This window comes from Macaca mulatta, chromosome 2, assembly GCF_049350105.2.
Source record: "Macaca mulatta isolate MMU2019108-1 chromosome 2, T2T-MMU8v2.0, whole genome shotgun sequence".
NCBI classification, from domain to species: Eukaryota; Metazoa; Chordata; class Mammalia; order Primates; family Cercopithecidae; genus Macaca; species Macaca mulatta.
The window spans coordinates 147,902,741-147,916,537 of NC_133407.1; the positions used below are offsets into that span (position 1 = coordinate 147,902,741).

The window sequence follows — 13,797 nt, forward strand, 5'->3', positions numbered from 1 at the left end:
GCTAACACGGTGACACCTTGTCTCTACTAAAAATACAAAAAATTAGCTCGGCGTGGTGACAGGCACCTGTAGTCCCAGCTGAGGCAGAAGAATCGCTTGAACCCCGGAGGCGGAGCTTGCAGTGAGCCGAGATCGTACCACTGCACTCCAGCCTGGGCGGCAGAGCGAGACTCCATCTCAAAAAAAACAAACAAAAAGAGAAGATCAGGTAGAAAAAGAAGCACGGTATTTGCAAATGTATAATATACCAATTTCTTATCCCCAAATGCCAAAAGAAGGCACATAAGTGAGTGTTCAAATGCTGTGGCACGGACTCAAGGAGGTGTTTAGGGGAGTTTAAAGGAAGAGAGCTCCCTGGCCAGTGTGGAATGCAAAAAATGTGGACAGGAAGGTGGACGCAACCCAAGTGTCCCCCAACAGATGACTGGACAAACAAAATGTGGTCTATCTGCACCATATTATTCAGCCTTAAAAAGGAAGAACATTCTGACACATGCTACCACAGGGATGAACCTTGAAGACATTATGCTAAGTGAAATTAGCCAGTCACAAAGAGACAAATATTGTATAATTGCACTAATATGAGATATCTACAGCAGTCGAATTCACAAAGACACAAAGTAGAATGGTGGTTGCCAGCAGGTGGAAGGCGTGGCAGGGAATGGGGAGTTAGTGTTTAAAGCGGATAGAATTTCAGTAGAGGACGATGTAAAAAGCACTGGAGTTGGATGGTGGTGATGGTTGCACAACAATGTGAATGTGCTTAGTGCCACTGAACTGTTCATTTAAAAATGATGAAAATGGTAAATTTTATATTATGTGTGCTTTGTCACTATATATATACACACACACACACACACACACACACATATATATGAAGAGGCCGGGGTGGTGGCTCACGTCTGTAATCCCAGCACTCTGGAGGCTGAAGCAGGTGGATCACTTGAGGTCAGGAGTTCAAGACCAGCCTGGCCAACATGGTGAAACCCCATCTCTACTAAAAATACAAAGATTAGTTGGGCTTGGTGGTGCACGTGTAATCTCAGCTACTCAGGAGGCTGAGGCAGGAGAATCTCTTGAACCCAGGAAGTAGAGATTGCAGTGAGCTGAGATCATGCCACTGCACTCCAACCTGGGTGACAGAGTGAGACTCTGTCTCCAAAAAACAAATAAAATATATATATATATATGTGTGTGTGTGTGTGTGTGTGTGTGTGTGTGTGTATGTGTGTGTATATATATATATGTGTGTATACATACACACACACACACACACACACACACAGAGAGAGAGAAACAGGACAGGACCCAGGGAAAGGGGGATAAGGATCAGGTCAGGTGAGATGAAGCAAGTCGCTGATCTCCTGGTGTTGAGGGCCTCTGGCTGGAGAGATGACCCAAGGAGAAGGGAGAGTCCAGGAAGCATGGCTGAAGGAGAGACAGTGCTGGCCGGGGGGCCTGCTGAGTGGAGCCTTTCATGGTTGACACAGTCCAAGTGAGACTTGCTGCTTCCTGCCTGCCTGTATTTAATGAGCTGAAGCCAGGGAGTTCTAAGCACAGAAGGTTTTGTAGCTGGAAGATTCAGGGCCTGCCAAGTCAGTGCCCAAGCAGATGGGGCCTCCATGATCTCAGAGCTTGGGGTATGAGAAATCAGGACACATGACAGTTTGTGCATCGAAAATAAGTAAATAAGGCAGGGAAAGAGCCAGGGCACTGAGGTCCTCCAGGGGAGCAAGGAAGAGGAATGTTCGAGCATCAGTTCCATGGAGAAGAAATTCACTGTGCTAAAGAAATTCAGACGAAGGCTGGCTGACACCCAAATAAAGGACAACTGGATAGGGACAGGATGTCCTGAAGGGAGGTAGGGGTCTCATCAGGGCACAAATGGAGGCCAGCTCAGTGCCGGTGCTTGGTAGGATAATAATAACAGCAACAACAATTGATCGAGCACCTATTGTCTGTGACAAACACTCTTCTTGGGTTGCTCGTTTATTCCCTTCAGGAAACTTCTGCAGAGAAACTCTTTCTAGCTTGCCTTTACACATGAGGAAGACTGAGGCTTAGAGGTATAAGTAACCTGCAGACCCAGGGCCCTGAAGGCACGCCCTCTGCCTCCAATGAGGTCGGCCTCCTTTCTGCTTTGCCACCAACTGTCCGCCCACTCCAGTGCTGCCTCCCATCTCTGTGCACCCACACCCAACTTCTTACTTGAACTGGTGCTCCCGGGAGCTGCGGATTTTGGAGGAGAAGCGCTCGGCCAGCTTCTCCAGGCTGCGGGAGTACTCGAGCTCAATCTCAGCTTTCCTGCGGAAAAACTCCTGGAGGTCTTGAAGCAGCTGCAGTCGCGACTCTGATTGCTGCTCCAGACATTTGAACTGCTCCACCAGCTGCGTGCGGATCTCTGCGGGCACACAAGGGTGGGAGCATGAGACTGGTGGTGGGGACGGGGGCACTGGGACCTGCTCTTTTGCTGGCCCGGGCCCTGCAATTCAGGCAACTCCCTCCTATCACCACCCAGAGCCTCTCTGAGCCCAGCCAGAGCCCAGACCTTGCTTGGCAGAGCACTGGCACAAAGATTCCACTCTTGCTCGTTTTTGCCATTGGTCTAACCAAATGTTTCCAAAACTTGAATCATTGCATGTCACCACCATGATTTTTGCCATATTCACATGCCCCAAGCATTCTTATTTCTTCCACATGATCTAGTAAATTGACTCAACTTTCCTACAGAGATGATCTTGTTTAAAATGCAAAGATTTCTATCAATACAATAAAGTGAAACACTAGGACCCCTTACAGCCTGGGACATAGGAAATAATTCAATGAAAACAAAAATATTGTAAAATTCTATCTAGAGACAATTGTTTACCAAAGGCTCTAAGCCTAAGCTGCTGGCTCTTTATCAACCAAAGGAAAATGGCAGTGTGACTTTCTCCACGTGTAGTCAAGACTAAGAGAGGGCTGAGAAGGGCATGCTCTTCCCTCTTGGGTTTCAGTGTTATTTAAGGCCATGTCTGTGTCCTGCTTTATATCACCTTGAATTCCATGTATGAACCTCTCAGATCCCACACTTCAGAAAATACTGATTGCTCAAACCAGGTCTATGCAACCAGGGCAACAATTCAAAAGCTGGAAGCTGGAGTTAAAAATCACAGCTGAATGCCAGTAACCACAGCCATTTTCATCTTCAAGCCTGTGGGGTTATCACCGCCACTGCCCCCAGGCATCGATTCTTTCCAGGCCATTCCAAGGGCTGCTCAACAGATCAGCCTGCAAAGCACTCTGCTCATACCAGCAACCTGCTCAAAAATACCCCACGGCGCCCCTCTGCCGGAGTATTAATCCAACTCCTCAGCATGGAATTCAAGACCATCCACCACGCAGTCCCAAATTTCATTTCTCAGGACTTTACCCCAGTGGACTCTCCAAACCATTCAAGCCATTCCTTGGAATATCAGATCTCACCTGCCTAAATGTGTGCCCCATCTGAAATGGTGGCCAGCGTCATTTCAGCATCCTTCAGAGAATTGGACTCAAAACTGGGGCAGAACTACTCTGGGGTACACAAAGACACCCCACAGGGTATGCAAGCTGAGGTAGAAGGGAATCAACCTGAGATCCTCCACATCCATTCCCACTCCCTGACAATGTGCCTCAGTCTAGACGCACAACCCCTCTCCTTTCCTACCTCCCCTCTTCACAATGGTCCTGTTCTCTCTTTACAGGAAAAAGAGCAACTGCTCACTCGTCCAGAATCTATGATGCAGTGTCCCAAAATGTCGAGACATCTGGATGCCAAAAGGAAAAACACACCATTTAAAATGTTCATGTTGGCCAGGCGTGGTGGCTCATGCCTGTAATCCCAGCACTTTGGGAGGCTGAGGCGGGTGGATCACGAGGTCAGGAGATCGAGACCATCCTGGCTAACACAGTGAAACCCCGTCTCTACTAAAAACACAAAAAATCAGCTGGGCGTGGTGGCGGGCGCCTGTAGTCCCAGCTACTCTGGAGGCTGAGGCAGGAGAATCACTTGAACCCAGAAGGTGGAGGTTGCAGTGAGCCGAGACCATGCCACTGCACTCCAGCCTGGGTGACAGAGTGAGACCCTGTCTCAAAAAATAGAAAGAGGGAAGGGGAGGGGAGGGGAGGGGAGGGGAGGGGAAGGGAAGGGAAGGGAAGGGAAGGGAAGGGAAGGGAAGGGAAGGGAAGGGAAGGGAAGGGAAGGGAAGGGAAGGGAAGGGAAGGGAAGGGAAGAAGGAAGGAAGGGAAGAAGGAAGGAAGGAAGGAAGGAAGGAAGGAAGGAAGGAAGGAAGGAAGGAAGGAAGGAAGGAAGGAAGGAAGAAAGAAAAAGAAACGAAAATGTTCATGTTACACATGTTCTCAGTTATAAGCGGGACCTAAATAATGTGTGCACATGGACGTACAGTGTGGAATGGTAGACAACAGAGACTCAGAAGGGTGAGGGGGTGGGAGGGAGGTGGATAATGAGAAATTACTTAATGGGTGCAACGTACATTATTTGTGTCATGGGTACCCAAAAAACCCTGGCTTCACCACCACACAATCTATGCATGTAACAAAATTACATTTGTACTCCATAAATTTATACATAAATAAATAAATGTACAAAGTTATATTCTCTTCAAATAATATAAAGTATTTTTAAAAAGTTGGTATTTGCAAATCTTCCTTTAATCAAGGGATCATAAACCCTTGCTACTTAAAGCGTGGTCCATGAGACTCACGCCTGTAATCGCAGCACTTTGAGAGGCTGAGGTAGTAGAATCACTTGAGGTCAGGAGCTCAAGACCAGCCTGGGCAACAGAGGGAGACCTTGTCTCGATAAAAACTTTAAAAAAAACTGTTTTAAATTAACCAGGTGTAGTGGCATGGGCTTGTGTTCCCAGCCACTCAGGAGGCTGAGGCAGAAGGATTGCTTGAGCCCAGGAGGTCCAGGCTGCAGTGCACTATGATTGTGCCACTGCACTGCAGCCTATACAACAAAGCAAGACCCTGTCTCAAAAAAATGAAAATGTGATCCATGGACCAGCAGCATCAGCATCATCAATGGGCTTGTTAGAAATACGGAAGCCTAGGCAATATAACAAGACCCCATGCCTAGTAAAATTTTTTTCGTCTGTTTTGTTTTGTGTTTTGAGATGGAGTCTCGCTGTGTCGCCAGGCTGGAGTGCAGTGGCCCGATCTCCACTCACTGCAGTCTCTGCCTCCTGTGTTCAAGCGATCCCCCTGCCTCAGTCTCTCGAATAGCTGGGATGACAGGTGCACACCACCATGCCCAGCTAATTTTTTGTATTTTTAGTAGAGACGAGGTTTCACTATGTTGGCCAGGATGGTCTTGATCTCTTGACCTCGTGATCCACCCGCCTCAGCCTCAGAAAGTGCTGGGATTACAGACGTGAGCCACCGCACCCAGCCTAGTAAAAATTTAAAAAAGAAATTAGCTGGGTGTGGTAGCACATGCCTCTAATCACAACTCCTTGGGAGGCTGAGGTGGGAGGATTGCTTGGGCCCAGGAGTTCAAAGCTTCAGTGAGCCATGACCATACCACGATGCTTAGAGTGAACTCCTGTAAGAAGAAAAGAGAAGAAAAGAAAAGAACAGAGGAGGAGAGGGGAGGGGAAAGAAGGGGAGGGGAGGGGAGGGGAGGGGAGGGGAGGGGAGGGGAGGGGAGGGGAGGGAAGGGAAGGGAAGGGAAGGGAGAAGAAATACAGAATCATCCAAACTCATCAAGATGAATAAATTAAATGTGCGCATTTAGGTGGCATTCCAATTATACCTTAATAAAGCTAAAAAAAAAATTTCGGAATAAAGTCTCAGGCCCCAGCCCATACTATCCAAATAAAAAATCTGCATTTTATCAAGCTCTCCCAGGTGGCCCTTGTGCACCTTAAAGTTTGATAAGCACTGCCATTTACCATCCCGCCCATCTCATTATGAGAACCATTTCCCATACAAAGTTATGCTTTGTTTAATGATTTATCAAATGTGTAAAATAATAATGTTATTTTGATAAATTGTATATTACATTACAGTGATACTGTAATGATACATAATGATACATAATCATTATAAAAGGAAGAATCTTAGAGTTCAAAGGAAAAAATTTAAAATGCCCATTTCAGCTTACATAAGTAGAGTTTTAAAGAAGATGATAATCTTAAAACTTTCAAGCATAAAATATGTTAAGATTAAACGTTATGAAGCAAGTGAAAGGGAATTAGGAGTTCAGAAAGGTAAAGAAAGGAGCAGTGTAAAACATTTGACTTGTTCAGGTAACTTTGATGGATGATTGTAGAAACCAATGTATTATGGTATTTATCCTATGACCAGGAAATTTCACTCATGGATACATACACAAAAGAAATCAGTGCTTATGATCACCAAAAAATATATACAAGAATACTTATAGTATCTTTATAGCCAAATATTAGAAATGACCCAAAATGTCTAGTAAGAATAGAATGGATTTTTTTGGATATGAGCTATTCATTGAGTGGAATAATATACAATAATGAAAAAGGAATGCTACTGCTCCTCACAGCAACATGTTTGAAACCCACAGACCTTGTGTTTATTGAAAGAAGCCAGAACCAATGAGGTTGTGCAAAACTAGTTTATGGTGATAGAGGTCAGAAAAGTGGTCACGTTTGACGGGTATTGACGGAGAGAGGGAACAAGCATGCCTTCTGAATACTGGAGATGTTCTACACCTTGGTGTGGGTGGTAGGGACACTGATAAAAATTAATTGAGCTGCTCACTTAAGATCTGTGCATTCTGCTACATGAAAGTGAGGCTTCAACAAAAAGACAAAATTAAAAATTGCTATGTTAGTTTCTATTTGATACATTTTTAAAATTTTTTTGTAGAGACGGGGTCTCTATGTTACCCAGTCTGGTCTTCAACTCTTGGGCTCAAGCAATCCTCCTGCCTTGGCCTTCTAAGTAGCTGGGACTAAAGAGGTAAGTCCCCCCGCCCATCCCTCCCCACAACATTTTGATACAGATTTAAGACAGTGGTATGGTATAATGTTACCCTAAAATGTGAATATTTAAAACATGGCCAAAATTATATCCTTTGTAACTAATCGAACTTAGAATAAAATATTCTATTTTATTTTATTTAGCACAAATTAAAGAATGAGACATTTTAGATGTCAACTTAAAATGTGTGAAGCAGAAGAGATATTTTTCTTCCCAAAGTTCATGTAGAGGGTAGGTAAGCAAAAAAAAAAAAAGTTGAAAACCACTGCTTCAGAGCCCACATAAAGCACTGCTCCTCCCAGGAAGGCCTGGGCTGCCAGCCTGGTGACCCTCTTTTGAACTCCCATGGCACGTACAGTAAATCTCAGATTGCCTAGTGCTGTTCTGTTTGGGTTTTCCTGTTTGTTAGTTTTCACTCTTTCATGTGTGCATGCCATCTCTGCCTTATCTCCTCAAATGAAATTTAAGCTCTGAGGGCAGATTCTCCCAGCACATAATAGGTCATCAGGATATCAATATCTGTATAGCAAATTACTATTTCCCTTTTTTTTTGAGACAGAGTCTCGCTCTGACACCCAAGCTGGAGTGCAGTGGCACCATCTCGTCTCACTGCAACCTCCATCTCCCAGGTTCAAGGGATTCTCCTGCCTCAGCCTCCCAAGTAGCTGGGATTACAGGTGTGTGCCACCACATCTGACTAATGTTTTTTTTTTTAGTAGAGACAGGGTTTCACCACGTTGACCAGGCTGGTGTCGAACTCCCAACCTCAGGTGATCTGCCCACCTCAGCCTCCCAAAGTGCTGGGATTACAAGTGTGAGCTATCACGACCAGCCTACTGTTTCCGTTTAGCAAATGCTTTTAACCAAGTACATTAAGTGTTGTGATTATGGAAGCTTCAGCTCACACACACACACACACACAAACATATGGCACACACACACCACACATACATACAAAACACACAACACATACCACACACACCACCACTCACCCCCCACACATACATACATTCAACGTGGATTTATAATAATGAAGAAACCAAGGCTTTATGTAAACCAAGATCAGGGACTCATCCAAGGTCACGCGTTGTCCTCTGAACTCTAACAAACTACACAGGTCCCCTCTTAGATGGTCTACCTGTTGAACTGAACTGTACTGAGGTGCCATCACTCCCACAACACCAAGCCTTGTCCTATCAACACATAGTCATAAAAATATAACTATGCAGAGAGTGCTACTAGTGTTTTCCCACTTTTTCCCCATAGACAAGAAAGTGGCAGCTCAGCAGGAAGTCACTAGCCTGTACTCCTAACAGCTGGTTCAGAGCAGAGCCAGCAGTCAAACCCAGGTCCCTCAGAAGCTTACCACAATGCCCTTGACACGATGCTAGACCGAGGCCCCTATAGGAACTTCTTGGTCTGCATTTCATGAATTATCCTTGTTTTCCATATTAAAACAAAACAAACACAAAAGACATTTTTAATCCCTCTGTATTCAACCTCTTGCATTCTTTTTGTAACAAGATGGTGATCTAAAGAGATATTATTTATTAGAAAAGCTGCAGCCACAGCCTTCCTCATTACAGAGCATTATCAAGAGACAACGTTCTCATATTTTAGAGGAAAAGCTCATAAATCACATCGTGATGACAGCGGACAATTTGGAAAGAGCAGAGCAACCTCCCCCAGTTCACACAACCAGCTGCAGCCTCCCAGGCTGGGCTGTGCATGGAACCCTCCATCAGTTTGCAGGGCTCAGAATCAAGTCCTTCTAGTAGGAAATGGCCCTGGCAGAGCACCCTCCACAGCCTACCCTGATCTGGAACCCTGAGGGCATTTGATTACCCATCTCGTTCTTTCTAATTCCCATCCAAGTTGCTGCTAGGAGCCTACGAGCTGGCACAGATTTGGGTTTTCTCCTTGAAGATTTCAAAGAGAGAAAAATAAAATAAAATAAAACAGAATTGTTCCCAAGGCACAGACTTCATTCAGCAGACGTTTCCCCACCGGGGGACAGTTCTAGCCATAACACAGCGCTGAGTGGCAGAAAAATTAAAAGGGGGATGTGGCAGGGAGGGAAAGGGGTTGGAAAGTGGGACAGGCTTTGAACTCAACACCTGAAAGCTGAAGATGACCTCACTGTGCGGTGTAGTCTCCTGGTTTTATAGACAGCGGCATGAGGCCCAGAGAAGTGGAAGATCTCATTTTCTCTTTTTTTTTTTTTTTTTTTTTTGAGACAGAGTCTCACTCTGTCACCCAGGCTGAAGTGCAGTGGCACAATCTCAGTTCGCTGCAAGCTCTGCCTTCCCAGTTCTAGTGATCCTCCCACCTCAGCCTCCCAAGTAGCTGGGGACTACAGGTGCACACCACCATGCCCAGCTAATATTTTTGTATTTTTAGTAGAAAGGGGGTTTCACCATGTTGGCCAGGATGGTCTTGAACTCCCGACCTCAAGTAATCCACCCACCTCGGCCTCCCAAAGTGCTGAGATTACAGGCATAAGCCACTGTGCCTGGCCGTAAGAATTAATTCTTCAGTCCAGGTCTCCTAAAGCACCAATCTCCCTGTGTCACCCTCCTGATGAAATTCTCCATGGTTCCCCATTGCTTATAGGATCAAAGCCAAACTCCTCTGACATTCAAAGGCCAAGAATGCACAGCCTGCCTACCCATCCCCATAACACTCCTGCTCACTCTCCAAGCAACAGTCTCACTAAAGATCACTTTGCCTGCACCCAGGCTGCCACCTGTGGCAAACAGCCCATGTGACCCACCATATGGACAGCAAGATTCCTCATACTCCCCACTGTCCCTCAGAATCACAACCTCACCAGCAATCGTAGGGAGATTCTTCAGATCAAAGTCTTTTTCTTTTTTAATTAACAGGCTATTGTTAGAGCCATTTTAGGTTTACCAAAAAATTGACCAGAAAGTACAGAGAGTTCCCATATATTCCCTCTCCCCTGCACAGTTTCTCCGATTATTAACATCTTGCATTCCATAGTGCATTTATTACAATTGAAGAGCCAATACTGATACACCAAAGTCTGTCACTTACCTTATGGCTCACTGTTTCTGTTGTACATTTCTGGGTTTTGACAAATGTCTAATGTCATGTGTCCACCATTACAGTATCATACAGAATAGTTTTGCCACCCTAAAAATCCTCGTGCTCCACCTATACCTCCCCTTATCCTCCCTTCTCGCTTACGCCAACCCTTGGCAACCCCTAATCTTTTTACTGTCTCTATAGTTTTGCCTTTCCCAGCATGTTATACAGCTGGAATCATAAAGTATGTTGACTTTTTAGAGTGATTTCTTTCACCTAGCAGTATGCATGTAGGGTTCTTCCGTGTCTTTTTGTGGCTTTGTAGCTCCTTTTTATCACCAAATAATATTCTGTGCTATGGAATAATGTTGACAGATTGTTTATTCATTCACCTATTGAAAGACATGTTGGTTGCTAATTATGAATAAAGCTGTTATGAACATCTGTATGCAGGTTTTTGTGTGGACATGTTTTCAATTCATTTGGGTAAATATCCTTTTTGAAATTAATAGACTTTATTTTTATAGCAGTTTTTGACTTACAGAAAAAAGGAATTATATTTTTAAAGAGGAAATATAGGGATTTTTAATATTATGTACAAAACTGAAAAGGTAGAAAGGGTATATAAAGTTTCACTCCCACCTCTGTCTATCAGCCACCTAGTTCCCCTCTCACAAAACGACTGAACTACCATGATCGTGTACATCATTCCAGAAATAATGGCATATATATAAAACATATTATATACATTATATATTATTTATATTATATGATCTATATCTGTATATAAGACAGAATATATATAGAATTTACATATATAGAATGTTAAATATATTTTTCCTCTGTTTTTATACATGTTAGAGCATACCATTCACAGTGTTCTGTACCTTATCTTTTTCTCTTAATAATACATCCTGGAGGCTGGACGCAGTGGCTCACACCCATAATCCCAGCACTTTGAGAGGCCGAAGCAGGCGGATCACTTGAGGTCAGGAGTTTGAGACCAGCCTGGCCAACATAGCGAAACCCTGTCTGTACTAAAAATACAAAATCTTATCTGGGCATGATGGCGCACACCTGTAATCCCAGCTAATTGTCAGGCTAAAGCAGGAGAATCACTTGAATCTGGGAGGTGGAAGTTGCAGTAAGCTGAGATTGTGCCACTGCACTCCAGTCTGGGCAATAGAGCAAGGCTCTATCTAAAATAATAATAATAAAATAATAATAATAATACATCATGGAGCTCAGTACATATCATTATGTAAAGAACTTCCTCATTCCTTTTACAGCACACTAGAATTCCACCGTAAATTTTTTTTAGCCAGTCTCCTTTGCTGAACATTTAGGTTGTTTATAATCTTTTACTATCATCAACAATGCTGGAATGAATAATCATACACAGGCTTCATTCTGCACATGTGCAGGAATATCATCTATATAATAAGTTCTTAAAGTAAAATCGCATAAAGATATCAAGATTGCTAAACTGCCCTCCCCTGAAATTTTACCAGTTTATACTGTGATGAAAACTTTAGGACAGAGTAGGAACTATTTAGAAGCAGACATGCTAGGATTTGCTCCAAAATAGCCTTAGGTTTGGAGATGGAGAGTGGTAGGGTTTTAAGTAAAATAAGACTGGCCTTGAGTTAATCACTAAAGTTTAGTGCTAGATAGCAGGAAGGGCTTATTATACTATTCTCTCTACTTTTGGAATGTTTGAAATTTTTCATCATAAAAAAGGGAGAAAAAGCAGATAAAACCAATGCAAATCCTGCAGCTCTGGTTAACAGGTCTGACCTGTTAGGAATGCCAAAACTTGCCCTTGGAGGCCTCTGTTCCTTGCCTGCAGATGGTTTTCCTGGGTTAGTAAGAGGGAGAGTATGACCACAAAGAGCAATTTTAAATGTAGCTTCCCAGACCCCACCCAATTCTAATCGTTGGACCCTGTCCTGAAAATGCAGTAACTGTTCTGGCACCTCCTGGGAAGGAGAGGCACCACTCACAGTCTGTATACATCCTGAAAACCAAGATCAAGGGAGTACTTGCACCCTCTGCTCCACAGGGGCAGCTGGTACCTTCCCAGTGTAAATTTTTAGAAGCTGATAAAGATGAACCACCCGGTATGTTACAGCCAACAATGTCTCATCACATCTATGCACAATCACGTCTGATTATCATGACATCCTATGAGGCTGGTAGTACTGCCACTCGTATTCTATGGATGAAGCAATTGAGACTCAGGGAGGAGAAATGACTTGCCCAGGACCACCAAGAAAGTGGCAAAGCCAGGGATGAAACTGAGAGTAAAGGGCAGACAGGAACTAACATCACCCAATGCCCAGGTCAGGGTACTTTCTCTGACAGTCCTGCTGCCTCTTCTTTCAAGGATCATGTCCTGTTCTACCTCCTGTCTCCACCCACCATGGTCATCTCTGTACCATCCACACAGAGCACCAGCTTGGCTGTCATTATATGCATCCCAGTACATCCTGACCCTGACCTCAGGCCCTCCTCTGAGGAGAGAAATCTCAGCTTCATAGCACAATGTAGCGGGCTCTGGGTTCATCAGTCCAGTTCAAATCCTGGCCCTGCCACATGCTCAGGTGGGCAACTTGAGACTCAGTTTCCTCTGTCAAATGGGAATGATAATAATCTCTACCTCATATTGTTGTGAGAATGATATGTGTTAATGCAAAGGAAGTTCCTGGCATAGTGCTTTCCATATATTAGCACTGTATTGTCCAACACACTAGCCACATGTGGATATTTGCAATTAATTAAAATAAAAAACTCATTCCTCTGTTGCACTTGCCACATTTAAAGTGCTAAAGACACATGTGGCTTGTGGCTACCATCCTGGACAGTGCAGAATATTTCCATCATTGCAGAAACTTCTATTAGACAGCATGCATCAGAGGCTTCAAAAAGTTTAGCTATAATTACCATGTATTATAACTTATTTCTGTGGACATTTCTCATCTCCTTAAATGGAAAATATGGTCCTGAAAGGCAGGGATGGCACTACGTTTTATTACTCCCAATTTGTGCACCACCTCTCCAACAAGAGCAGTGTAATGCAGTCTTCGAACCCCTCCCCTCAAGAAAACATGATGATGGAGACTCACTCTCCTTGCTCTGAGCCCAAAACCCAGCATCCTGGTGGGGTCCCTTGCCCTCCAAATCCAGCCCTAGCGGAGATGATGTGACCCAGTGGATACACCCAGCAGAGCCTGGACTCTGGAGCCACTCTCACAGGGCTGATTATTGTCTCTGCCGGATCCACATTGTGAAGCCTCGGGCAGTCAACTCAGTATCTTCTCTGAGCTGTCTTCGGATTTGGCAAGTAACTATTCTCATCTTGCAGGGTTGTTGCCAGGATCAGACTGGAAATAATGCACATGATGTGCCAGGCACCTGGTGGACCCTAGGCGAACAGCTTCTATACAGAGGTGGAATGGCGCGGCGGAAGGGCATGTGCTCACAAGCTCTGAGGACAGCCAGCCTAGGTTCCAAATCTGGTTTTCTCCACTTTGGGGAAGTGGCTTCAGCCCGGTCTCTGTTTTCTCATCTGTAAAATAGGGAATAATACCTCCCCTCTGGGGTTGTTAAAAGGGTGAGGGGTGGTATGCGCGTGGTGCCTGGGGCACCGCAGGGACCAAGAAATGAGCCATGACGGCTGCTGTAGTCATGGACCGTGAGCACCAGGCACGCTGGGCAGCGAGCTAAGTGTTTCCCAAGCGTCATCTC

At 44.5% G+C, this 13,797-nt stretch overlaps 1 protein-coding gene across 3 annotated transcripts in view; it reads right to left on the reverse strand.

Annotated features, from left to right (window-relative positions):
- The window catches only part of SRGAP3 (SLIT-ROBO Rho GTPase activating protein 3), a 269,429-nt gene that overhangs the window by 139,110 nt on the left and 116,522 nt on the right, over positions 1 to 13,797 (reverse strand). For all 3 annotated transcript variants that reach the window (XM_015130346.3, XM_077993349.1, XM_015130344.3), the window contains exon 2: positions 2,209 to 2,401. In XM_015130346.3, the coding sequence (XP_014985832.2) occupies positions 2,209 to 2,401 (193 nt within the window). The remainder of the gene's footprint in view (positions 1 to 2,208; positions 2,402 to 13,797) is intronic.